At 57.0% G+C, this 26,846-nt stretch overlaps 2 protein-coding genes across 3 annotated transcripts; one reads left to right on the top strand and one right to left on the bottom strand.

Moving 5' to 3' along the window:
* Positions 1 to 1,734: 1,734 nt before the first annotated feature.
* LOC111154808 (solute carrier family 30 member 2) lies at positions 1,735 to 8,230 on the top strand. 2 transcript variants are annotated; one of them, XM_022514729.1, is made up of 8 exons: positions 1,735 to 1,784; positions 2,469 to 2,689; positions 3,387 to 3,533; positions 4,257 to 4,410; positions 5,142 to 5,298; positions 6,029 to 6,134; positions 7,259 to 7,393; positions 7,884 to 8,230. In XM_022514729.1, the coding sequence occupies exons 1-8, from the start codon at positions 1,735 to 1,737 to the stop codon at positions 8,027 to 8,029; spliced, it is 1,116 nt and encodes a 371-aa protein (XP_022370437.1). In that variant the 3' UTR covers positions 8,030 to 8,230. The 2 variants fall into 2 exon arrangements, with proteins under 2 accessions (XP_022370437.1, XP_022370438.1); XM_022514730.1 differs by lacking the exon at positions 3,387 to 3,533 and having other exon boundaries at positions 7,884 to 8,149.
* A 2,428-nt stretch (positions 8,231 to 10,658) lies between these two features.
* On the bottom strand, positions 10,659 to 24,712 carry LOC111154894 (exostosin like glycosyltransferase 1). The gene is made up of 11 exons (XM_022514840.1): positions 23,788 to 24,712; positions 18,087 to 18,177; positions 17,711 to 17,818; positions 16,547 to 16,666; positions 15,820 to 15,952; positions 15,516 to 15,622; positions 14,630 to 14,719; positions 13,752 to 13,838; positions 13,183 to 13,343; positions 11,788 to 11,959; positions 10,659 to 11,628 (listed from the first exon to the last, which is right to left on the bottom strand). Exons 1-11 carry the CDS (start codon positions 24,558 to 24,560, stop codon positions 11,458 to 11,460), a joined length of 2,013 nt encoding a protein of 670 aa, XP_022370548.1. The 5' UTR covers positions 24,561 to 24,712; the 3' UTR covers positions 10,659 to 11,457.
* Positions 24,713 to 26,846: the final 2,134 nt, after the last annotated feature.

Here is a 26,846-nt window from a genome sequence, read left to right on the forward strand (position 1 = left end):
TTTTTTTTTTAAGATTTCATTTATTCATTTGAGAGAGAGAGTGGATAAGTGGGGGGAAGCAGCAGAGGAAGAGGGACAAACAGATTCCACCCCCCCACCCCCCACCCACTGAGCAGGAGCCCCATGTGATTCCCGGCTCATTCTGAGGCTGGATCCCAGGACCCTGGGATCATGACCCCAGCCGAAGGCAGACACTTTACCCACTGAGTCACCCAAGTGCCCCAAGTTGCAAGATTCTGATTGAGTTGGTTTGATGCAGCCTTTTGGGAACCTGCATTTTAACACCTTTTCCAGGTAATGCTGGATCTCCTGGTTCTTAGACTATACCAGGTAAACCACAAAGCTTAAGGTAGACCTTTCTCACACTCATTGACCACGGAAGGTGGAAAGGCACTCAGTGGGTACCCAGTCTGGGTAGGCATGGTGCTGCCACCCTCACTCCATGCACCTGGTCTCCAAATAAAGTGACTCTTGTCCAGGAAAGACTGAAGGAACCTCTTTATCCCCAATGGTGTGGGCAAGTAGCTTGCAACTTAGACACTTGTCTACGTGAAGGGACGTAGCTGAGCCATGGTCCCCTAGACCAAGCGTACTGGGGATGATGAAGTGACTGGGTTGAGAGGTCAGCAGTCCAAAGAGTTTTCTAAATAATAGGTCCCTATCAGACTCCATCCATAAGGCTAGGCCATAAGGTCCTGACACACGCGCCGAGCCCCAGCAAGAAGACAAAGCTTAAAGTGGGTAGGGCACCAAGCCAACCCAGTCGGGCCAGCGTCTCCGGTGGAACACCACGTACAGCACCTTCCGGGGCTTCTGTGAGCGGCTGCAGGGCGGGGAAGGGAGGGAGGGTGGTGTCGGTTCTCTGCAGATGGGGACTGCAGCTGAAGGCCACAGTGCTCTACGTAGGGGTGGAGATAAAGCTACTCCAGATAGTAATCCGAGCGCGAGCGCGCGGGAGGGGAGGAAGAGGCGCAGCTGCAGTGGCTGGGACGGGCCCGTGGGTCACAGCCAGTCCTAAGGAGGGCTCCTGCCCCAGCCCGAGGGTACGCATACCCCGCCCCCAGGAGACCCCCCTCACCTCCGCCCTAGTCTGAGCTGAAGGACGCAGCCAACCCCGGGAGCCTTCAGCCTGAGGGGACAACACACCTAACCTCAGGAGCCACATTCCTGCTCTCAGGGGACCCAAAGCGGATTTCCACGAACCGAGATCCGAGAGAGCCTCGGCGGGCTGCGGACGGTCGGGCGCAGGGGACAGTGCGCGCAGCCGTCGCCTAGTCCTAAATCACGCGGGGTGGGCTCCTCGGGCCCCAGGAGCGCTGGAGACGGGGTGCTCTGGGTCAGCGCGGGGAAACCCTGTGCAGCCGGCCTCCCCTCCCCCTTCCCGGCGGGCTTTTGCACACGACGCGCAGCGAGCGGCTTCACACGGGGTGGCCAGGGCCGGATAAAGCGGGCGGGCGCGGGGCTCAGCTGCGGGCGCGGACGGGCTGGAGCGGCCGGAGCGGACGGAGCGGACGGAGCGGCAGCGGGACGGACCCCAGCGCGGCCCGGGCGGGAGTTGCCGCGCGGAGCAGCAGGCAGGCGGGAGGCGCGGGCGCAGGGGCGCGGGGAGCGGCGCGCGGGGCCCTCAGGGCAGGTGGGTGCGCTCTGCGCAGCGTCCCGCGCGCAACTTCCAGGGCGCACTGGGCACGGCGGCCGCGCGCCTTCCCGGACCCAGCGCGGGGCGTGCGGGGCCGCATGGAGCCCACGGAGAAGCAGCATCTCGTGGACGCCAGGCCGGGAGCCCGGTAAGGCGAGAGTCTGCGGAGCCGCGGGGATTTCAGCGGCTCCGGACTCATCTCCTGGTTTGCCGTTTACAGTGGACGGTTTTGCCGGAGGCTTGAACTGGGACGGGGAAGGAGAGGGAAAAGAGGGACTCGAACCTGGACGGGGGGACCACCCCCTCTCCCCCGCCCCCGCCCCCCCGGGGGACCACCCCCCTCCCCCGCCCCCCGCGGCTGAGCGCAGATCCTGACCCCTGCCCACTAGTGGGCAGTCGCATGCTTGGAGCCCCGCCCTTGGCCCGACACTGCCCCCGGGGCAGCTCCGCCCTGGGAGGCCCTGTGTCCCCAAGTGCTCAAGAGGGGCGTCTGCTCTCCTTGAGCCTGAGCTCTGTTCCTTCTCCGTGCTTGGCTGCACTGGCCCTGCCCCTTGGCCGTGTCCCAAGGTCTTTTCCTTCTCCGTCTTTGACCCGGGTGGGGTGGGGGAGGAAGGAACACCCTCGGCCAAGACCTCAAGACTCCTGGACTGGTCATTTCCCCAGTACCCCACTCCAAACACAAGTTTTTGGTCACTCCTCAGCTTGGAGTGCCCTTAGCTATTCTTTGAATTGGACGCATGGGACAAGACCCCATAGAGAGATGGGACTGGAGTCTGGCCTCCTTGCCCCCAACTCAGAGCTGAGTCCGCCCTCTCCCATCCTCTCTGGCCAGGTCTTACACGGGATCTCTATGGCAGGAGGGGACTGGCTGGATCCCTCTGCCCCCATCTGGCCTGGACTTGCAGGCCATTGAGCTAGTCACTGAGAGTAATCATTACTGTCATGCCCAGAAGGGTCCTGGCAACCACTTCGACCCCAAGAAGGAGCGGGCCCGGCGACAGCTTTATGTGGCCTCTGCCATCTGCTTGGTGTTCATGATTGGGGAAGTCGTTGGTAAGAACTTTTGTGCTAATTAAATGAAATTGGGTGCATGGATAGTCTCATGATCTAAAAGTTTTTTCTCCAGGATGTTCCCAGTAATATTAATTAACTAATAGCCTTGGGGCATCTGTGTGGCTCAGCCCAGAGCATGCATGGCTTGATCTCAGGGTCGTGAGTTCAAGCCCCACGTTGGGTGTGGGGCCTACTTAATTAAAAAGAACCTACTAATAGCCCCATTTATTGAACATTCACTATGCTGAGTCTTTTACATACAGGTTATCTCGTCCAGTTCTCATGACACGCTCATACTGTCATGGGTGTTGTTCTTATTTTATAGATGATGAAATGGAGGCATGTTAGGATTAAGTAATCTGCCCAAGATTATGCACAACCAGTGTGTAAGGGATGGCCTGGATGCTTAGAAGGAAAGAGCATTTACTGAGTGCCTCCTATGTTTTACAGGCCCTATCTGAACTTGATTTTCACAATTCCCCTCTTAGTAGATAGTGTCAGTCCCATTTCACAGATAGAAGTTGAGGTTCACAGGAAGTTAGTGACTTATGCATGGTTACACAGCTAATGGGTGGAGAGGTCCCAAATCCATGGTTTTTCTCCAGACCCCATGGTTTGCCTGCTGCACACACAGTCTGAGAAGTTGGCTCCATGGGTTGCTGATAAGGCCCCTCCATCTCGGGTCCTGCCCCTGCAGGTGGGTACCTAGCTCACAGCTTGGCGGTCATGACTGATGCAGCCCACTTGCTCACTGACTTTGCCAGCATGCTGGTCAGCCTCTTTTCTCTCTGGATGTCCTCCCGACCAGCCACCAAGACGATGAACTTCGGCTGGCAGCGAGCTGGTAAGGACCCTGGTTGGGGTGGGAATGGGGTTGGAAGAGGGGGCAGGTCAAGATGTGGGTTCTTTCGTGGCTACAACAGGTAGATCCCTGAGTGAGGCCAGGAGAGGGACTTGGGGTGGGGAAGAGAATGTCAGTTTTAGCTTCTGTCGTTTGGTAGCTCCCAGTCTGATGGGGGAGCCCTGGTCCCCTGTCCTCTGGGAACCTCCAGTCTGCAGGGAAGGAGAGTTCACCTTTCTAAGAAATGAAATGGCCAGACTTCAAGAACAAATGACTATGGCATTAACTCTGCACATAATTCCATGTGGAATAATTTCCCGGGCAGGGAAAGGTCAGCAAAACCTACTGGAAGATAAAGGCTTTAAGCCCCCTTTAGTTCATCTCTGGGCCGCACTCTCATTTTCTTCTTGGTGGGAGATGCCCCAGTCTCTCCTCAGAAGCCTCTGTTTGTCAGCTGAGCAATAGGTATATATTTTAGTAAGTCAGTTTCTTTACATGTAAAACAAAAAGGGTTGACCCAGGTGACTTAAGTTCCTTCTAGCTCTGACGTCCTCTGATGGATGAGTGGTGAGGTAAGGTGTGACCATGCCAGCCATAGCTTTGGCAGAGCCCAGGTGGCTCCAGACCCTGACTTTGCAGGGTTGGGGCGGGAGGATCGTGGAGGGCTGGGGAGGCCTCCTCAGCCTTAGGACCGCATGCTAAGATGGGTGTTGGGTTCTTCCTCAGAGATCCTGGGAGCCCTGCTCTCTGTACTGTCCATCTGGGTCGTGACTGGAGTGCTGGTGTTCCTGGCAGTGGAGAGGCTAATCTCTGGGGACTATGAGATCGAAGGGGGGACCATGCTGATCACGTCGGGCTGCGCTGTGGCGGTGAATATCATGTGAGTGTCGCTTCTGTTCCCTGTGAGTCCTCCTTCCCACTTTTCACATGCACGTCTGCATGCCTGCTCTCAGCAGAAGGAGGCCATGTACAGGCCACAGGATGAGAATTTCCCTAGTGGTCTGAGCTCTAGCTCCTGGAATACCTCAGTTCTGCCTTAGGCCTAGGCTGGAGCCGTTGAGAGCTGGGAGTCTGGGGTGGCATCAGCTCAGCCACCTCCCCACCATATGTATGTGGGAATAAACAGGGAGCCTTCATACCTCAAATGGAAGGGGGTCTAGCTCTTACAGGAGCAGATGTCTGTAAGGGCAGAATTCAAGTTCTTTTTCAAGCTGATGGGCCTAAAAGTGGTATCAGTGAGAGGAAGAGTATGTGGAACTTGGGTGTCTTGTTTGGGCTTCCTCTCCTGGCTCAGTGGGCTTGGGCAAGTCACTTCCCTCTCTAGGCCTCCGTTTCCCCTTCTGTGAAAGGATGGGGAGAACAGGATGACCTCCATGGTGCCCTCCTGTCCTCAGAGTTGGCGTCTGTGTTCCCAGATTTAGCCTGGCATTGGAACTGAGCCCATTCTCCCATGGTGCTCTGAATGAAGGCCATGGGGGTTGGGATCCTCACCAGGCACAGGGAACAGGCAGTTTGAAGATTAGGATTTTTGTCCCATAGGCAGGCCAGCCCTACTGGGGGGCCTCTCCCTGCTATGTCAGTGAACCCTTGGCTTTGTCTCTGCTTCTGCAGAATGGGGTTGACTCTTCACCCGTCTGGCCACTGGCACAGCCACGACCCCAGCCAGCAGCAGGAGAACCCCAGTGTCCGAGCTGCCTTTATCCACGTGATTGGAGACTTCCTGCAGAGCATAGGCATCTTGGTGGCGGCCTATATTTTATACTTCAAGGTCAGAGCTGGGGACAGAGGGAGGTAGGCTGGGGGGGTGGGAGTGGGCAGAAGAGTATAGATCAAGTGGGGGCTCCTCTCTACACATGTCCCTTCCCAGGTTCTAGCTCCCTCCCCACTGTATGGGGAGAGGAACGAACATTTTTACCCAGTGCCTACCAAGTGTCAGCACCTCTGATCTTCACAGTAATCCTGAAGAGCAGCTGGTGGTGTTTCTGCAGCTCAGAAAGGTTCAGTGACTTAGATGGTGTCACACAGCTGGGAAATTGTGGAGTCAGATTCAAACCCCCCCAGGCCTGCGGGCTGCTGATGCATTGCCCACCGTGCAGAGGCAGAGTGGTGTAGTGGAAAGAGCCAGGCGTTGGGGTTGAAGCCTGGCTCCAGCCCCTGCGAGCCATGTGATGGATAGTCCCTCACGCTCACTGATCCTGTTTCTCCATCTATAAAATGAGATCGTGGACCATTGGTATCTAGGATTCCTTTTAGTTTTGTTTACGCTTCAGTCCCTTGGGCAAGGAGGGGTGGGAAGGGACTGTCTTATCCTGAGCTGTGATCTCTCCTGCCTGTTCTTGTGGGCACAAAGGCAGAGAACTGGGAGGCAGAGCCAGGGTGAGGCCTGTACTCACCCCGCAGAGAGCTCCTCTCCCCGCCGCAGCACTGGGTGGGAAGGGAGAGAGAGTCTGAGGGTGTTGGGTGGTGAGCCGCTGCTCTGCCTTCCCCTTTTTCTGTAGCCAGAGTACAAGTATGTAGACCCCATCTGCACCTTCCTCTTCTCCATCCTGGTCTTGGGGACAACCTTGACCATTCTGAGAGATGTGATCCTGGTGCTGATGGAAGGTAACCTGGGCTTGGGGCTCTCCTTTTGCTCTGGGCTCTCCAGCACTAACAAGTTTGGTGGGGATCAGGGTGGGGGGAGCAGGGGAGTCCTAGCACATTGGCAGGGAGCCATGGTCTGGAGCCTGGCACAGGCTGGAAAACCTCCTGGGGCCCCAGGCCAGTCTTGGCATCAGCTGGAGCCCTCAGGTGTGACTGTTCCTGGAAATATGACCCTGACCGAACCTTCCCTTCCCCTCTAGCCCCAAGGTGTCCCCTCCCTGCTGGGGTGTGTCCTCCCTGCCTAGTCAGGTTAACTTATAGGTGGTGTCTATACCAACAGCTGCTCCGCCCCTCCCCCATACACCTCCGCAGTCTCTAGCTGCCTCCCTTTGGGCAGAGAGGGACGAGGATTCTGCCTCCCATTACACAGGTGGTAGACTGAGGCTCAGAAAAAAAGGATGGTGGGTGTTGGACAAGACTCCCCAATCCCCTCTAGCTCGTTGCCTTCCTTTCTGAGGCCTCTGCTCAGGAGCACGTGGCTTGGCTGGGGGCGGGAGGGCTTCTTCTGCACTGGCAAATGGTCCACCCTGAGTTGCCACAGTCACCGGCTTTCTTGTGCCCCAGGGTCACGGGACCCTGGGGCTTTGTGTGGCCAGGGTCCAGTCCGAAGTTGGGTGCTGATGTGGAGTCAGCCGGAGTGTCTGGCTGCGATTCAGAGCATTTTCCCCCAGGGTGTGACAGCCCTAGATAAAAGTGATGATGCTGCTGATGGCCCGTGTGGGCGCGGGGGTCCCCTGATTCCCGTCTTTCCTTCTCCTTTCTGTTCTGGAAAACAGTCATTGGGCACTTGCTCTGGGCCAGGTACTGAGGATACAGCAGTGAACAAAGCAGACTGTCCCATGCTCGTGGAGTTTCCGTTTTAGAGGGGAACACGGGGAAGGGACTGACAAGGTCATTTCAGACAGGGTCAGGCATGAGGAGGAAAATACAGAAGGGTAGTATGATGGAGATCATCTGGGGTGTGGGGGCAACATCAGATCTGCTGGCCGGGGTGCTCTTCTCTGAGGAGACGACATTTGAACAGCAGAAACCAGAAGGGGCAGGAGGGAGCAGGCTCCTTCAGCCCTTATCCCCGCCCCACTCAGGGACCCCCAAGGGTGTGGACTTCACGGCTGTCCGGGACCTGCTGCTGTCGGTGGAAGGGGTGGAAGCCTTGCACAGCCTGCACATTTGGGCCCTGACCGTGGCCCAGCCTGTGCTGTCTGTCCACATCGCCATCGGTGAGTGGCCAGGATCCTCAGGGCGGGGTGAGGGACAGAGACTGCCGGAGGCTTGGGGCCATCCCCGAAGCACCCGAGGGCCTCACAAGTCTGCAGTAGCGTGGCTGGTTTTGAACTTGGCCCCATGCAGAGTACTTTATAGACCTTGTTCATTTGGTCATCACAATCCCGCTTCTAGGTGAAGAAACTGAGACTGGGGCTTGGGTGGGGTGGTCAGGTCACTTGCCCAGGCTCTGACCGTGCCTAGGTGGCAGGGCCAAGATTCCCAGCCTTAAAGCCAGGGTGGCCCCTGCTCTGGAGGGATTGTGCCAGGTGTGGGAACTGGAGGGTGGCCCAGTGCAGGAATGGGACTCGGCGGGGGGTGCTCCCTGATGCCTGTACCATGTCCTGCTGTGGGTAGGGAATGAGCTAGGCTCCTGATCGTTCCTCAGGGCCCGAGTGAGTAAATCGTTGTCCAGTGCCTCCCCTGGTGTGTCCTCTCTGCCCCTAGCTCAGAATGCAGATGGCCAGGCTGTGCTGAAGGCAGCCAGCACCTGCTTGCAGGGCAAGTTCCACTTCCACACCGTGACCATCCAGATCGAAGACTACTCGGAGGACATGAAGGACTGTCAGGCGTGCCAAGGCCCCTCGGACTGACTGCCTGGCCAGGTGCCAGCGGAGGCATGGACAGGACTTGCAGGCGGTGGGGCTGAGTGTTCCCCAGGCCCAGCTGGGACTCGGGCTCCCCTGGCTGTGTTATAAAGCGGGTCCCTCTCCTGACCTCTGCTCTGTGTTGAGTGTGAAGGAACTATCCCCTGCCTCCCCCATCTGACTAGATAGCCAGTTTAAGGATGGAGACGTGGCAAGTGAGTATGACCCCCTCCTCCAGCTTCTGGGTTGGTGCCTGGCAGGGCTGGGTTTGGGCCCCATCCTTACCTAATGCCTTCTTACCCCAGCTTCTGGAAAGGCAGGGAAGCACAGTGAGGGGGGATAGAGGGGAGACTGGCTCCAATGTCCCCTTGCCCGCCTGCCTTATTCCTCATGTCAGTCTGGCCTTTGCCTTATGAATCTGTGAAGAAGCCCTTCTCCCTCTGCCTCTAACACTGTGGTGTGATTAGGCCTTGGGGGTTGGGAGTTGTGAGACCCTGCACTCTCCGACCTGTCCCCCTGAGATGGGAAACCAGCGGGCACCTGAGGCCTGCCTGTGCCTTAGTCATTTCAGCTCTGAGCCACATTTCCCTTTCCTGGAGGGAGGAGGCTTCTGACCATGTCAGGACCTGGCCGGTTTCTTCTTTCCTTATTCCCCCAGCCCAGGAACCCTTGCCCTGGTTGGTTGGGGGTGGGTGGCAGCCCCACAGTCCCTGGCCCACTTCTCTTGTCCTGATAGAGTCTCAGGGATCTCAGAGCCTGACTTCCGTGGGCCAGCGCTGTGGCTGGTGTGGCCTGACCTGCTCAGAATTTGAGGATGGAAGACAGAGGGGTTGGTGGTACAATGGGTGGGAGGCATTGGCTTCCTGAGGTGTATGTAGATTCCTGAATTAGGGGCTGCTTGCGTTGACAAGATGCAGAGGGGAGACTTGTCCCTAGTCTCACAGAGAAAGCAGCCACCCGACTCATTAGGTGGCGCTTCGGTCTCAGAGAATGAGAGACTAAGAGTGAACCTACCTCACAGGGTTGTTGTGAGGACTGGAACCAAAGTCTGTTAAGCACCTGGTGTTGCCTGAAGAGTGCGTACTTTGACCATCATGCTGGAAAGGTAGCAGCCTGAGGCCACCTTGCCAAAGAGCCAGATGGGCTTCTAGCCTCCCCAGGGGCAGCACTGACTTTGTCTTTCCTCTGCCCCGATTCGTGGCAGGATGTGGAAGGCTTGGTCACTTGGCCTTCCTCTGTGCTTCTCTTTTCCCATCTACGAAATAACCTCTTGATGTCTTTCAGGCATTGTCATCCGGGCTTACCTGTGGTAAAGGTCAGTGGCTTCTTCAGCCCCTCAAAATCTGTGGGAAGTCATTGGGCCTGGAAGTGTGAGGCAGGGGGTTGCTGATGGCTGTGTTCTGCTCTGCTCCATTCTCTGGGGTATCAAACCCCTTCTTCCCTCCAGGCCCCAGGAACCTGGATCCTGAGAGGCTGTGTACCTCTCAAGAGGGTCTACTTTTCCAGATGAGAAGACCAAAGCTCAGAGGGGTTGAGTCTCTGAAGTCACATAGCCACTGTGAAGCAGGTCTGGGGTTTCTGCCTCAGTCACTGGGCCTCCCTCTACAGCAGGAGCTGAAAACCTTCTGGGCTGCATGTTGGTACAGTGTGAGCCCTCGGGCCTGGCAGTGCCCTCCATGGGTAAGGCCATGCCCAGGCAGTTCAGTGTCTGGGTGCTGAAGCTGTGAGTGGGAAGGGGAAGCGTGCCTCTTTCTCTTTGCTGGGCCTGGCGCTCAGAGCCCTCCCCGCCCTGGGAAGGCTGCCTGGGCCACAGCTGTGTGCTTCCTCACCCACCTTCAACTGCTCTTGACCCTGGGCCAGAATGCCTTCCCTCCTCTTTAACTCCCAGGCCCCCATCCACCTCAATAATCTAGCAACCCCATGCTTTCCAAGGGAGAGTCCTCTCTGCACCCCAGCTGTGACTGGTTGCAGGGAGGATCCAAGTCATCCAGGGGCGAGAGGTCAAGCTGGAGGAAGGGGGTGGGAGGCCTTGGAGAAGCCCTGGTAGACGGCATGTTCTGGCTGGCCAGGGTGAGCTAGTGAGGAGAGTTTCCAAAGCAGTGAGGCCGTCAAAGCAGGAAAACGCCTGACACCCTGGACCTGGGCTGGACCCAGCACCCCTACCTCTTTAGGGTCACCCCACTCCTGTGAGCCCTGAGTTCCCCCTCCCCGACACAGCTGCCTTAGGGGTTATTTATAGCCCGAGCACGAGGGGGCAAGGACATGCGCTTTATTTCGGAAGTGATAATTCCAGTTCCAGGTGGATGAACCCTGGAGAACCCAGCAGCCCTTACCCCACTCCACAGCCCGCCCCCCCCCCCCCCCCGCCCAGGGTGCTCTGGACCACCCCATCTCCCACCCAGCCTACCTAGAAATGGCTTTTTAGTCCAGAGTATGCGGGCCAAAGGAGTGGGACTGTTCTTTCGAATTCCTTCCCCCAGTTTTCGGACCTCGGGCTGCACCCCATCAACACTCCACAGCCCCTTGCCGGGTCACCCCTTGACCGGAGGGGCGCTAAAAACTCCGTTCCCATTCCCGGAAGAGAGAGCGCGGGGCGGCGCTGACCTCTAGTGGTCATGTTCGGTAATGCAGAGCCCTGGGCTGGGCTGGCAGGACCCCTGGCGTTCCCATCTTTCTTCCCCTCCGGCCCCTGCTCTGCCAGATTCGGGAAGGAAGCCCCGAAACTGGCTTCTCGGCGCCTCTTTGTGCGAAGATCGCGCCTGGCAACCCAGGCATCTGCGGGTGGCTGCCTTACTGCCGGACTGAGAACCCCGAAGGTGGAGGAGGACGGAATTTTGTCTCACTTGGCACACTGTCCGCACTCTCGACTACGGCACAGGGCCAGGCACGCAGTTGAGGTTTTTTATCTGTTCGTCAAATACTTGTGAAACACCTGCCAGGCCAGAGAGAAGAGGACATGGCCCTGCCCTCCCGGGGCTTCCAGGCTGGTCCCAGGCTGGGCCTGACTGTGTACTTTGCAAAGCAGCATGAACAGTGGGGAACACTCGGCTGTAAAAGAGGAGAGGATCTGGGTCGGGGATGGGGGTCAGGCAAGTCCGTGGAGGAGGCGGAGATCTGAAAGACAAGTGAAAGTCAGCTCCCGCAGAGAAGCTGGGAAAGGCATTCCAGGCATAAGGTCACGACGGCTGAGGGCACAGTCCCAGAGCAAGGGCCCTGCACCCGTGACCTGCCAGGAGCGGCGGGACTGGAGGGTGGGGCGATGCCCCACAGCTCCGGGCATTGGGCTGATTGGCTAATAGGGACCTGACGTGTTGGCTAACTGGGAGCCTTGATTGGCTCTCCGGATGTCCGAAGGGAGGGGGCTGAGCCCCTCCTAACCGCTCTGCAGAAGCAGCGCCCCCCAGGAGCAGGACTGGGGGCTCTGCTGGTCCAAGCTAGGGCTTCTCCAGGCTGCGGTACTTCTTGCGCAGCACGGAGACTGGGTCCTTGAACAGTACTGGGTCCAGACGGAGGCGAGAGGAGACCAGAGGCATGTAGCCAAATTCGGCCACCATCTGATTGATGCAGTCCTGGGCCGGCGGCTGCGGGTCTGGGCCCCCAGGTGCCTAAGGGGGAGGAAAAACGCTTTGGAGGTGTTCTCTGTTCTCTAAACCCACCCCCCATGCCCCCGAAACCTTCAGCAAAGAAAGATTGGGGTTAGTGAGAGGGAATCCCTTCCACCGCCAGCGCCCTCCCAGTGCCGACCTGTCCCCCTGGATCCTCACCAGGGGAGGGCTGGCCTCCAGACGCTGCTTCCCATAGGGCACCTTGATAGGGGGCAGCTTGGTGACTGCTGCTACCAGGGAGTTCATCAGAACGTCCACACAGCTGGGTGCTTCATCTGCCAGGGTTCTCAGAGCCTTGGGCAGGGAGTGGGTGAAGAGGGTGTGGTAGTATCTGGGCAAGGGGAGAGGGAGGGGCTGCAGTCAAATTTACCCACTACTACTCCCTGCCAGGCCCCATTCTCCTCCTGACCTCACTCTCCTTTGACTTCAATCCCCATGCCTCCTTAGAAAATCCCGCCCCCACCCAGCCCTGACTGCCTCAGAGAGCTCACACCAGAAATACACATCTCTCTCTGCTGTCCTGCACTCTGTGGGTTTGTCTGCAGCGCATGGTGTCCTCCCTGCCCCCTCTGTTATAGTTCCATGGGGCCAGCACCCTGGCCTCTGAGGTCTGAATTCAGCCAGAATGGGGGGGGGGTGGTCATCTGGTTCCAAGGCCATAAAAAATGGCAGCCCCAAAGACCAGCTTCAGAAGGCTGTGGATTAACCAGACCGATGCTGCTCAGGGTGAGCCTTGCTCCACTCAGCCTCCTTCTAGAACAACCTAGGCCCACCCTGCAGACCTTAGGGGTAGTCTTCACTCTGCTGAGACGTCCTTGCAGAGCTCCTGGCTAAACCTACTAGAGGTTCCAGGTCACACATATTTGGTTTAAACACATCTAAGGAACCCTTCTAAAGGGGCCTTCCAGAATTCAGTCCCTACCCCAAAGATGGGTGCTTCAGTCAACTTCTGGAAGGCCTGGGGCAGTCCCCAGCCCACCGCACACACACATTTATAAAGCTTCAGGGTAGGGAGACTGAGTGGCTTAGTGGGTTAAAACCTCTGCCTTGGGCTCAGGTCATGATCCCATGGTCCTGGGATCGAGTCCTGCATTGGGCTCTCTGCTCAGCAGGGAGCCTGCTTCCCTTCCTCTCTCTCTGCCTACTTGAGATCTCTGTCTGTCAAATAAAATCTTTTAAAAAAAAAAAAAAAGTCTTCAGGGCCATTTCCCTTGCCATCACCATCACCAAATTCAAATCCGTACCCCTGCCTAGCTCTGTTTAAAATGACACTAGCTACCATTTGTTGGCCACCTGTGTGCCAAGGCCTTCATATGGTTTTCTCATCAGATTATCACATCAGCCCTTTGAGGTGACAAGGAAAGTTGAGGCCTCACAAGAGCTGAGGAGATTTGCCCATCATACGACTCGGATGTGGCAGATCTGAGCCCAGAACCTGGGTCTCTAGGCCCTAGCTTGATGTGCTCACTCCCACACTGCCCTGCCCAGGATCAAGGCGGGGTGGGGGGCGGTGCTCTGGCCCTTGGCTCCCAGTGCCAGGCCGGCCATCCGTACCTGTGGTAGAAGGCAGCCGATGTGAGAACCATGGAGAATTCGTTGGCCTTCTCGGCAGTGTGGCCCCAGTCACCCCGGGCCTCATCCCAGAAGTGGCTCCATGTCAGGAAGCCCACCATCCGCTCCGGGAAGCTCTGCCACACCACAAAAGCGAAGTCCACCTGGGGAGATACTGAAGTGAGGTATGAGGAGGGACTTCCCAACCATCAGGGAGCATCAAGAAACATGGAGGCCAGGCCAGCCCGGCCTGGGGGACTTGGAAGAGGACGTGCATGCATGAAAGTTTCCAGGACTGCTGGGCTGGGCTGGGGTGGGGTGGGGTGGGGTGGGGTTTCCCAACAGGGAGCTGGAAACAGTACATTTCCCCCTGGGAGCTGAAAACTGTTTTTAAAAGTTTGCTGAAAGCTTCTGCTGGAGGACTAAGGAGGAGGGCGACAGGCTTTCGGGGGTGGTTTCAAAAGCAGGAGGCTGCACCTCCAGGCGCTGGTACTCGGCTCCTCCCTGATCTGGGAATCTGAGGTGTCTCTGTCCCCCCTCCACCCTGGGGTCCTCTCGGGCTGTGTCCTGACCTCGCTTGTGGTAAGACTGCTCTGTGCATCGAGGCTGAGGATGGCATCCGTGCTGAGGGCTCGGTGCGGGAAGAAGCGGTCACTGGCCTGTAGTGGGAGGGAGGTGAGGCCGACTCAGCCGTGGCAACCCTCCCTGGGCTCCCACCATGACTGTCTACGCAGCCACGAAGTGGGAGCCTGGGCGCGCGGGTGTAGAAGGCAGAATGCGATAACAACCAGGCCGCCCGGACCTGGGACCCGGAGCACATGGGGCAGAAGGTATCCAGGGGCCCCTCCAGTTTCGACCCCTCGGAATTCCTCTTGTCACATCACATGCTCGCCTCAACCCTGGGAGGGGCTGTCAGACATCCTCCCTTTGAAAGAAACAGGTCCAGAGAGATGAAGGGACTTGCCCAGAGCCACACAGCACGCAGGGGGCTCCCAGCATCCCAGGTTCTCAGAAGCCACCCTCCTCTGGCTCCGTTTGCTGCCATCTGTCCTCATTTCCTCAAGACCCCACGTTTCTCCTCTGGCTCATCCATGGCAGCCAACATATTCCCTCTGCCTTCCCTCATCACATAAAACCCCAGCTCTCTGGAGGCACAACCCACAAGGGCCAGGCATGGGAGAGGATCACCTCTATCGGGCCCGCAGCTGAGACCCACGTCAGACAGCCCACTGTCCACTCCACGGAATTCTGCTGCACCCACACGGCACAAGCAGTCCGCCTGGGGAGATCCATAAGGGACAAGTGAGGCGCGACTTCCTGACCAGCTTCGGGCCCGACTGGAAGTCCAGATCTGGCTTGGGCTCAAGCAAAGCACCCATGTGTGCCCTCCCCGGTTCCCAGCATGCAGGGGCTGGAGTCCTCCCTCCCACCCCACCCCTCAACTCCTCACCTTCCTCTGCCCGGCCAGCACTGTCAAGGGCACTGCTGTCTTGGGCCACCTGGAAGGGGGTGGCTTCTCACTGCTCCAGAGAACCAGGATCTAGGAGGAAAAGGGGGTGTTCCTGAAGGCTGGGAGAACAGCTGTATTTCTGAGTTTGGGAGAGTTTACTTGGAGCCAAGTCCTTTCTTTGCTGCCCTGTTTTTACCTCTGGGCATCAGGAAGGCAGGAATTCTGGTGTGACCCGAAGGTAGCTACCTACAGCATTGGAACTGGGGACAGTCAGTTGTGGTAGCCCCTAGCCTGGGTCCTGGCCCCTCGTCCCATCCCCATCTTCTCTCAAAGGCTTTTGATCGCTTCTGGTCCTTTATCATTCGCTGCCCAGCTCAAATGTCCCCTCTGTGGAGCTGCTCTGTCTGTCCCTGGCCTAGCTAAGGGCTTGCTTCCCCTGTAAGTCCCCTCAGGAGGCTATGTGGCTTCTCTGGAAGTGACACCTGACAGCGTGTGCCGGAAAGTGCTAACTGAATCTGAATCCGGGGCAGAATCCTTTCCTGCTTTTTCTCTAAGTCCTCAGCATCACCCCCAGGGCCTGGCACTGAGAAAATGACTGATGGGTGAGTACATGCGTGATCACCTGTTTACCTCTCCAGTGGCCCCAAGGGGTACCTGCTTTTTACATGATTTCATCAGTTTTCTTTGCGGGGGGTGAGGGGGAGAAGGAAAGGAACAAGAATGTTGGGACTTAAAAAAGAGGGCAGTGAAAACCCCTTGAAAACCCCTCCTGTGCCTCCCCCCAAAACATGTGGTTACGCTTGGGGTCTAGATGTCTTCAAGGGCCCTGCCCTTTCCCTCGCCCCCACCCTGGATCCCAGGACCCCCACTGGCAAAGGGGACAGACCTGGGCACAATGCTGGGAACCTGCCACCACCTGGATGAGCTTCAGTGGGGGCTGCCCTGGGGCCCCCACCCAAATCAGAGCACTGAACCTGCCAGCAGGCCGAGAGCCTAGGGAAATGAGACACAGGCTGTTAGGATGGGAGGGGACAGGACCCCCTAAAGAGTGGCCTGAGCTGGGGACTCCAGGAGCCAGGAGAGATGTGGGTGAATCGGGGAAGGGCATGGCAGGGCTCTATGGTTGAGGCTGAGACAGACTTGGGAAGAGTTGGTGAGGGGACTTCAAGTTGTCCCATCCCCAGGCATACCCCGCTGTAGGTGGTAGAAGGGGAAGTCTGAGGGGCTTGTAGAAAAAGTGGGCAGGGCCAAGAGGGCGCCTGGAGGGCTGTTCCACAGGAGCGAGGAGTGAGCAGGTGCTCCAAAGATCCGGTCCTGAATAATCTGTGAAATGAGAGAGGGCTGTGTGGGTGTAGTCATGGGCAGGGTCTGGGGAAGTTCAGACCTGGCGTAGCCATGCCCCTCCCCCCCCCCCCCCCCCGCCCCCCTTCAGGCTCCTGGGAGGGCAACAGCTGCATCACTGTCCGAAGGGTTCAGGTGCAGAAGTCCAGAGGAGGGGGCACTCAGTGATGGTGTCCAGAAGTGGCCAGTGATGGTGAACTTGCTGCCTCCTTTTCCTTCCTCACTCATGGCAGATGTGGCTAATGAGTTGTGACATTCTTTCCGGACCCAGACTTCCCTTTAGCACAACACTGAAGGCAGCCACAGACCATCACCCGGGCTGACACCTTGGCACAGGCTTCGAAATCTATTGGCCAGAGCTATCCCTCTACAGATGGGGGTAAACTGAGGCCAAGACTGGAGAAGCAACTTGTCCAAGAACTCAGAGTCAAGCCTCAGATTCATCCCATAAGCCCCTTCAGGGGAGAAGTCCAAACAGCAGGGTAGAAGATGTGTCTGGAGAGAGGGGTATGGAGAGGGAACGGGGATGAGGCAGGAGCCAAGCACCATGGCTCCCATCATGGAAGTCCCCCTCACCTCCAGAGTGGTATGGATGACCTTCTCCACTGAGGAGAAGTAGGCATCCCACAGAAACTGGGTCTGCTGACGCAGGGCAAGGACCCGGGTGGCGGGCATCTCCCGGAGGGCAGCGAGGACCTGAGGTACAGAGGGAGGAAAGGAGAAGGCATGGGGTCTTGTCAGGTTCTGACTGACTCTGAGATGGGACCACCCAGGTTGGAGGTCTGGGAACCAGAAGCCTTCTCCCCACAGTTTCCAAGCAGCCACCTTTGGCCAAGTCCCAGGTAATAATCAAGGTCACACAGAGTTGAACCTAAATGCCACTTAATAACTGTGTGACTGTGGACAAACTACTCAACCTCTCTGAGTCTGTGTCCTCATCTGTAAAGTGGGGATAATAACAGTACCTTCCTCATAGGGCGGCTGTGGGGATTAAGCTAGATTATACAGGGGCTCCTGGGTGGCTCAGTCGGTTAAGCAAACATCTGCCTTCGGTGCAGGTCATGATCCTGGGGTCCTGGGATCGAGCCCTGCCTCAGGCTCTCTGCTCATCGAGGAATCTGCTTCTTCCTCTCCCTCTCCCTTTCCCTCTCCCCCTCCCCCTGCTTGTGTGCTCTCTCATTCTCAAATAAATTTTTTTTAACGTCTTAAAAATAAATAAATAAATAAATAAGACAATATGCGTTAAGTGCTCGGCATATGGTAGCAGCTCAGTGCAGGCGACTGCTATTAGTAACTACCGTACTGTTCTCGCTTCTCAGGGGATTCAAGGCGTACACAGTTTTCTCATCGTCGGGCGAAAGTAGTTTCATCAGCTGGAAAAGTCACCGTGCATTTTGCTTTCCCACCCCAGCCTCCCTGGAGGTGCTCAGATTTTGGATTTTTATGGCTTTCCCTTAAACTGGTCGAGTCATCGGCTGGGCCCCTGGAGATCATCTGGTCTAACTTATCCCATTGTACAGATTGGGGAAACTGAGGCTGGAAAAGGCTCAGGACTTGCTCTCAAGCCATCAGGAGTCTCTGCCTCTCTCTGATCCTGTGGGAGCCCCAGAAGCTTGGGGCTTGGAGCAAAATCATGAATATACACATATGGGGAGATAGGAATGAGGACTGCGATCAGCCTGGAGGCTTCTCCCACATCCTAGGTCCAGTCCCCACCCTGTGGGCAGGGCCCTGAGCTACCTGAAATGGGAGCCTCTCATCAGCCACAATGGCCGCCTTGGTCCAATCGATGACTTCGGAGAAGGGCAGCTCCCACCGAGGGCTGAGAAGCACAGGGATACAGCCAGCCTGGGGGAAAGGGAGGCACTGGGGAGCCCAGTCACATCCTACACACACTCCCCGTCCCCCAGTTCCAAATTAGCTGCTGCTTCCATTGGGGGCAAGGGGCCCAGAGGAGAGAAAGGCGGTTTTTTGGGCAGCGGGTTGTTCTACACAGGGTGTGGTGAGTGTGGGTGCGGGCAGCTCACGGTCCCTTCCCCTGGGCCTGGCAGAAAGAGCCTGCCAGCTCACAAGTGTTGGGGGACAGGGCCAGGGGACGCCCAGGTTGGGGTTGTACCTGCAGGGCTTGGAGGAAGTGCAAGGCATCAGGATGGCGGGCAGGGATGAGGCAGAAGGTAGCATTGGGGAGCGTTGCCCCAGGGTGGGTCCTAAGGAGATACAGGAGGGGTACCGCACAGGTGAGGCCTGAGACATCCGCCCCTCACCCCACCTGGCTCCCTCAATGCTCCCCCAACCCCCCCCAACAATCCCCAGTTCTCAGTGTGCAAACCCACCATCTGTGCTTCACATGTTAACAAACACTCACGAACACTGACATGAACACAAGCTTCACACCTGCCCCTCACCCACGGTGGGCTGGGAGGCAGAGGAGCCCTGGGTTCTAGTTCTGCCTCTGCCCTTGGGGGGCTCAGGCATCTCCCCCTTCTCTTCTCTGGACCTCAGTTTCCTCATTTGCAAAATGGGAGGGGGCGGGACCAGCTGTTTCCAAGGCCTAGTCTGACTGGGAGAGGCACAGGCTTGCCCCCCCCACCCCCCACTGCTCTGCCACAGGCAGATTCTGAGGCAGCCCTCACCTGCGTGGCCTCCGTGCCCTGCCTTTGCCCCATCCAGAGAGCCCAGGCCCATGAAAAGCTCTTCTGTCAGGAGGTGGGCTGGGCCCCCAGCCTGGAACCGCACAGGAAGCTGCTGCCCAGAGGCCCCCTCACCCAGAGGACAGGCCTCCTCTGTTCCTCCCATCTTCTCCCCCCAAGCCCAGGGCCACACTCAGGCTGTGTGTGTTTGGGCGGGGGGGCTTGATTTACAGCCTCCCCAAAGCCACCTCCCTGCGACTGCCCACCCAGGGAAGCCGTGCCCATGACCTAGCTACTGGGAGGCATGAGGAGGGCATGCTCACAGGCCTGCTCACGTGGGACTGACGAATAGGGCCCAGAGGTCCCAGGACCTTCCTCAGCTACATCCTGTCTGGTCTGAGTCTGAACCATTGAACAGATGGGGAGACTGAGTCTCAGAGAGACCCAAGGACTAGCTTAGGGTCTCAGACAGGGTTAAGGCTGGAAGTAGAACCAAATAGGCTGACTCCTGCCCCTGGGTTATTTCTGCCTACCCCCCTTCTGTCTCTACTGCTCAGGTGTCTACCAGGCTTCTCCTGAAAGAACTTACACGCTAAACAACAGAACATTCTCTAACTCTAACAGAAGCTGCCACAGCACCAGCCAGCTACAGCCCTCCTCCCCTCTCCAACAAAGCCCTAAGGGACTGAGAAGCCCTAAGTTCAAGGCCTCCGAGAATCCAAAGAGCTTTCTGAATAAACTGTACTCCTCAGTCCTCACTAACCTCCGTTGTTCCCTCCTCTGTGTCTCCGTACGTCCTCCCTCAGCCTCGAGCACCCCTCTCTGCCTTACAACCCAAGGGATTCTTCCTACTCGATCTTTTTTTTCATAATTTTTTTTGTTTGTTTTAAGATTTTATTTATTTATTTGAGAGAGAGAGTAGGAGAGAGAGCAGAAGCAGGGGGAGCAGCAGAGGGAGAGGGAGAAGCAGACTCCCCACTGAGGAGGGAGCCCGATGCGGGACCTGGGGTCATGCCCTGAGCTGAAGGCAGACACTTAACTGACTGAGCCACCCAGGTGCCCCTCCTCCTACTCAATCTAAAGGTCCAAGCTCAAACCTCACCCTCTCTGGGAAGCCCTCCTGATCTTTCCAAAGATGGCTCCCTCCTCTCTGCTCTCACAGCCTGTGTGCCCACAGTAGTAATGAGCCAGCCGACCTTTACTGAGCCCTGTACGAAGTGCTTTGGGGCAGTAACTCATTTCATTCTCACAGCACTCCCTCAAAGACGGGAGGTCTAGGTCTAGGTCTAGGACTAGGCTGCTAGTCCCCTGCTTTATAGATGAGTGAATGGAGGCCTGGAGGGGCTTCATAGCTCAGAAGTCAAGGAGCCAGTGAGCAAGGCAGCTTGTACAGCATCCCTCTGCTTAATGATGTGGGTCCTAACCAGGAACTTGTCTGCCTTTCCCACAAGATGGAGCAGCCTGAGGTCCGGGCCTACGTCCGCACAGCCTGGCAGAGCACCTGGCCGAGACTGGGCACGTAATGGCTGCTCAGTGAACGGATGCTCAGTGTGTGATAAATGACAGACCCAGGAGCCGGGGGCCAGGTGTCCGAGATGTCAGTTTCTGCACAAATTCTAGTAAAGGATCTGGCTGACAGTAGCCAGGGGGTGGCTTTGGGAGATGGTGAGATCCCCATTGGTAGAGGTGCACCTGTCACTGCGTGGGTGTGTCTGTGTGCATGTTATGGAGGGGACATCATGGGAACTGCCAATGAGATCTTAGGGTTCTGTGACCCTATAAGGTGTTTGCCACAGACTCAGGGCCTCAGTGCCCAAGGATGGAGTCAGTGTGGCTCCCTTGGGCCCTCTGCAGGCTGGCTATAGGCAGGGCCACACTGTGACTTCCGTGTGCCCTAGGCTCTTTGGCCTTTGGGGTCTCTCTGCCATAGATATTATATATAAATTACATTTGATAATTTCATTGGTATAAAAACAAAAACACTGGGGTGCCTGGCTGGCTCAGTTGGTGGAGTGTGCAACTTTTGGTCGAGATTACTTAAAAATAAATGAAAGCATTAATATTATATATTAGGGTTGTCTGGGTGGCTCAGACAGTTAAGCATCTGCCTTCAGCTCAGGTCAGGATCTCAGGGTCCTGGGATTGAGTCCTGCACGGGATGGTGGTGGGGGCGGTCCTTGCTCAGCAGGGAGTCTCTTTCTCCTTCTCCCTCTGCCCCACCTCACCCCTGGCTAGTGCTCTCTCTCTTTAAAAACATATATATCAAAACATTTTCTTCCACTTAAATGTATGGTTTTTTTCTTCTGATTTTCAAAGAAATGAAAATCATTTCATCAAAATAAAAATTTTCCTGGGTCCCTGAAAGTACCACAGGACCTAGGCACTGTGCCTCCTAGATCCAAAGGAGACCTTAAAACATGCATTGAATTTATGTTTTAAAAAAAACAAAACAAAACCCTAACGGGGGGAAAGCACACACATGCGTTGTTTGTGCACACAGAGTACCTCACAAAAGACGTGAGAGAAACTAGAAACGGTGTTTGGCTCCAGGAAGGAAAACTGGGTGGCCAGAGACAGGGGTGGGAGGGAGATTTACTGTATACCCTTTTGTGCCTTTGGAATTTTGTACCCTGTGAATGAATTCCCTATTCATAAAAATAAATAAATAACAATTTAAAAGGGTGGAGGCTTATTCCAAAGCAATAGGAGACTGTTCACCGAAGGTGGAAAAATACGGGTTTGGGGGCCAGAAGTACAGGGCTGAAGCCCAGCTCTGCAGCCACTCCATCACAAACTCGAGGGAGGCCATGGTGAGTCAAGGAGTTCATCACCCAAGGGCCTTGGCTGGCTCCCTCCACCACTTTGAACCTCAGTTTCCTGTTCCCTGATATGGGAATGAAAATGCCTCCCTTGCAGGGTACTTGAGGGTGTGTGACTTGTGTAAAGGGGCTGGCACAGCACTGGGCTCCACGTGTTCGCTTCCTCCCCTCACCCTCTGCCGCCCTGCCCGTCCAGTGAATGTGGGACAGTGGCTGTGGGACAGTGGCAGGGACTGTGAATTGCCTCTTTCTCGGGCCAGTGCTTTTTTATTCAGGCCACCTTCCGGGGGCTGCCCTGTGGCTGGTGGCCTCCCTCTCTCCTTCTGTCCCTATACTGTCTGGCTGCTTCAGGCAGCTGCCTGACACCTCAGGGAAACTGAGGCTTAACGTTACTCCAGAGATTACAAGGCCTGTTCCCTGCAGGGAGTGGGGGTGGGAGCTGAGGTCAAAGACAGAACTTGGGAAACTGCAGAGGACGGTCAGAGGCTGCCAGGCTTCACCCCTTGGAAATAAACTCACCCACCATGCTACTCAGAGGGCAGCCCCCACGGATGAGCTAGCCTTGACCAGTTCTGGCCAATTTGGGTTCCATCAGAACACATTCAGCGAGTCCACAGTTCGCCTCCTGTGTGAAGCTCCCTAATTTCCAGTTTCTCAAAGAAGTTCAGACTGAAATAGCTTTCAGATTCACCAGTGCTGTAATTAAAGTCAGCCGAAAGAAGAACTTCTGGGGCGCCTGGGTGGCTCAGTGGGTTAAAGCCTCTGCCTTCGGCTCAGACCGTCGTCCCAGGATCCTGGGATCGAACCCCACATGGGGTTCTCTGCTAGGCAGGGAGCCTGCTTCCTCCTCTCTATCCGCCTGCCTCTCTGCCTACTTGTGATCTGTCTGTCAAACAAATAAATAAAATCTTAAAAAAGAAAAAAAAGAACTTCTATAAGCAAGAACAGCTAAAAGTCTAATTAGGAAGGTCAGGATGGGCCATGGTGAACAAGAGAAACTTGTTCACTGAAGGTAAGCTCTGTCTGAGCTCTGAGCTTCAGGGGCCTGGCGCGGTGGGGGTGGGAGGTGATCCCCGACCTTTCAGATCACTCCAAGGAGGATGCCTGCTAGGGATGGGTCCGGGCAGCAGGGCCTGTGGGCTAAAGAGGCCATTGCATTCCTACCTCTGGCTGTGGGGCTCCCTGGAGGCCGTGTGTCTTGAGGAGGTAGAGGAATTGCATTCCCAAGAGAGCCCTCTGGCTGAGAGAAGCCCCTGAGAGGCAGAGGCAAAAAGGGAGCTTGGCCACGTGAAGAATTCCCGTGGGGGACAGGAGTGGTGAGCTGAGAACAGCCCATGTTGTTCTAGCAGAGAACAGGGAGATACCTGAGGGAGGGAGCAAGGGAAGGACACCAGAGTGACAGGTTCCAACTCAGGTCTGCCCCACGCATGGAGAAGGAACCTGCTGCTGCTCGGGGCCTGGACAACCTCAAAAGGACTGGAATACCGGCCTGCACAACCACTCTTCGGACACTGCCAGCCTTCCAGGGGCACAGAGGGGTTTGGGTACTTAGGGGTTAACTGCTTTATCACCTGAGGCCTGTCACTCCAACTAGCCCAGGGACAGGAGTTTCTGAACAACTCTCCATGTCCCACAGGCCACCATGCCCCTTACATGTCTCCAGGCAGTCGTGCTGGTGGGAAGTTCTTCTGCTGGTCTGACCTCATTCATATTTGCTGTTTCCTTAAGAGATTAATTCCCCAAATTAGACACAGGAGCAGCTTCCATCTGTGACTAGTCCTTAATCTCCACGGCTCTGAGGCATTTGATGGGTTGATCGTACACCCTTGGTTAAAACTCAGAATTCTAACGCTGAAGGCTTTGGAAACGGGCAGCTCTGGATTTCAACACTGGCTGTGTCCTGTCTGCCTGGGTGGCCTCAGACAAATTCCTTAACCTCTCTGAGCTTAGTGTCTGGTACACAAACAAATGAAAGCAGTTAGTATTATTTTATTATAACCATTATTTATACTTTAGCACAGACTAAGCCCAACAGACATGTATGTTAAAATATTAGGGAAGGAGGAATTGGAACAAGAGAAAAAGAGTAAGTAGGAGTGAGTCATATTTTTGTGTTTACAGACCCCTAAGGGAGAACCCCCAAACCTACTTTGGATACCCCGTGTGACAAAGGACCTTCTGAGTGGGGTTTCTCTTGGTCTAACCTGATTCTCTCTCCTGGGACAGCTAGGGCCAGAGTTTGTCAGTCCCATCTCCATCCTGCCCTCTACCCTGGCCTCTGGGCTCACTCCCACTGCAGATCCCTCCCACCCAGCACCCTCTCCACCCACCCCCCACCCCGGGGTGGCAGAGGTAAAGGTCCACTTACTGCTCAGGTCCGTGGTCCTGCTCACAGTGCCCATCCCGGGGGCAGGCAGAGAACTCAGTGCCTGCTGTGCGCCACCCGCCCCTCTCCTCTGCCAGGGCTAGCAGGGGCACCCCAGGGTGGGGGCTGTGCTGTCCCAGCTGGCCAGGGGCCCCACCTCGCCATGGGTGGGCTTCGGGGAGAAGCGGGAGGGCCACGTCAAAACCAGGCCGGAAGGTGTCCACTGTGGGGCTGGCCTTGGCCACCATCGCCTGTCCCAGTTGGAAGGTCTGGGGGCAGAAGTTTGGGTGGAGACCGAGGACCAGATGGTTCCTTCCACTGTTCCACTGCTGGGGCAAGGGGCTGCACTCCCCAGCTGGGGCTTCCAGGCTGAGGAGGAGGAGGAGGCAGGCCTCGTCGGGGCTGACGGAGCCAAAGCGGGAGCTCTCAATGGAAGCCAGGATCCCGCGCTGAGTGTCAGAGATCGGTCCAGCCACTGGGTACGCGAACACCTTGAGACCACCACCCCTGCACTTGGAGACATCAAAGCAAGCTCCCCAGTCACAGCTGTCACCACGGGGGGCCGGAGGAGGTTGAGGGTCATCTTCTGGGAGCTCCCCAGGCTGGGAGAAACTCTGCAGGAGCTCTAAGTCCAGCCAGCGGGGCCAGCCTTGGGGGGCACCCGCCCGGGGTCTGGCAGGCACTGTCAGGCGGAGGAGGGGGAAGACTCTCAGAAGGACGAGGAGCCAGGAGGCCGACAGTGCCAGCCGGAGGGACTTTCTTCTCCACGACTGCATGTGGCCACCCGTGGCCAGGGCTGGGGGAAGCAGGAGGAGCAGGGGCTCGAGGGTGAGTCGCTGGAGCTGGGCTCTGCCTTCTAGTTCAGCGCCTTCATTGCACAGATGGGAAGACTGAGGCCCATTGAGAACCGGCGGCCTGTGTAAGGTCAAACCGCAAGTCACCAGCCAGGCGCCGGGAAGCCAGGTAGGACCCGACTTTGTGGCCTTGTCTTCTTGCAGTCAGGAATCTGCTTCCTTGGCCTTTGGACAACCAAGCTGGGCTTTGCCCCTGCAGCAGGGCCCCCTGCCCCTGGGCACTGCTCAGGCTGATGCAATCCCCTGACCACACTGCAAGGCCACGTCCTTCTGCCCTCCTGGCTGCACCCCCTGACCTTGGCCTCAGCAGAGAGGCGGGCAGTCTGCCAGGCCATGGGGAACCCGTCAGGGCTCTCGCAGGAGGTGGCTTGGCCAGGGTGCAGGGCTGGACAGAAGGGGCGCTGACCTCCCCAATCCTCCCCTTGCCTGAGCGGCTCCTGAGTAGCCCACTGGCTGGCACTCCTGGGCTGTGGGCCCTACGGCTGGAGCTAAAATTAGACCCCACACCCCATGTGGGCTATCAGGGTCGGCTGAGGTCAAGGCCTGGGTGCAGCCGGTGCCCCCTGCCTGGGGGGCTGGGAGTTCTCTGGGTCCTAGTCCTCTCCCACTCCTCGGCTGTCCCCTACGCAGGCAGCTCGGTCCCCTCCTCCCCCACCCCTAGCAGCTGGTCCTGCACTCTCTGACTTGGAGCTATCACGGGGCACACACCGAGGACCCTGCCCCACGCCCAGTCCCGCAGCCCCCTGCCCAACTGGCGCCTTCTCCCGTTCTCTCTCCGGGCAGCATCTGACCAGACTGGATCGCTTTTCCAGCCTGGCTCCGTCCCTGCCAGCCCTGATTCGTTCCTGCCTGGGAGGCGGGGTCTCCACTTAACCCTTTCCAAACCAGTTTCCTCCAATGTCAGTAATTCTCCCCGGCAGGACCCAAACCTCTCAGATGCCTCAAGCTATCCCAGCCTGTCGCTGAATTCACACGTCAAGGCTCCAAGGCAGAGGTTTAGCCGTGTCATGCTTCACAAGGAGAGAAGCAAAGCTCAGAGAGGGGTAGTATCTTCCTAAGATGACAAAGATGCGGCAGGGCGGGGACTTGAACCTTGAACTCCAGGCCCTTCTTCTTAGAGGTCCCCACCGGTCACCGCAGCTGGTGGTGCGAGTGTGCGGAGTCTATCAGTCAGCGGACGAGAAAGCCCACAGAGCAGGAAAGTGAAGTGTCGAATGGGGAGAGGGGTAGGTGGGAGCGGGATGGGGTGGGTGGTATTGGGTAAGACGCTCCCAGTTATTCCCAGGATTAGCCCCTCCTCCTTCAGCAACGCCCCCCAATGTCATCTGGCTGCAGGCTTTTCAGGCCCACTCCTGTCACCCGCCGCCGGTCAGGTGTCCAGGTCTGCCCTCATCAGGAGCCCTAGAGGGAAGGTCTTGATGCTCACCCTCCAGTCCATATGGAGAGTTCTGCCTGACGATGAACTTGGCCATCCATTAGACCACGGCTGTTGAGGGCTTCCCCTGCTTAGTTCCTTGGTCTGTGCTCTGACAGGAGGGTTAGGAATGGGGGATGTCACCCACTGAAGTATCGCTGAGGCACGGACCCCTGGCCACCAGGAATGCCAGTCTGATGAGGGGGGCCACACTGGACCAGGCTGACAAGAGCAAACTCTGCCTCTTCCTCTCAGCTGGATGAAGTGGGACCTCTGTCCCCTCATCTCCACGTGAGGTGATCTTTACCGTGAGAAGGTTGTCAGGTTAAATCCAGGCCTATCCCATGGGGTCCCCCAACAAGCGGCAACCTCCTTTCCTTGCTTGCCTTGCCCTGATCTCAGAGGGCCACAGATCTGACCAGGGAGAATGTTTTGCCCTCCGTGGGAATGTTTTGTCGTCCATGGGCAGCAGGTCTGAGGGAAAAGCACAGTTCATTTACCCAAGAATGTCCTCAAAATGGCCAGCACAGGGAAAACCTGGCCTCTTCGCCAACAGTGTCCATCACTGAGTCCTGGACTGACTTTTCCTGCACGAACCAGGCTTTCCCAAGGGGAGAGGGGCCTTTGCACTTGCTGTTTGCTGCTCCCGACATTCACCTTGCTCAGCGAACCCCCCCATCGCCCCGCCATAGGTCAGGAATCATCTCCCCTCCTACAAGAAGCCTTCCTGACTCTCCTCGGGCTGGGGCTGGGCCCTCCTCTAGGTTCTCATGCCACTTCTTCATCCTTCTATC

Source organism: Enhydra lutris, unplaced genomic scaffold, assembly GCF_002288905.1.
Source record: "Enhydra lutris kenyoni isolate GAN:26980312 unplaced genomic scaffold, ASM228890v2 scaffoldscaffold38, whole genome shotgun sequence".
NCBI lineage: Eukaryota > Metazoa > Chordata > Mammalia > Carnivora > Mustelidae > Enhydra > Enhydra lutris.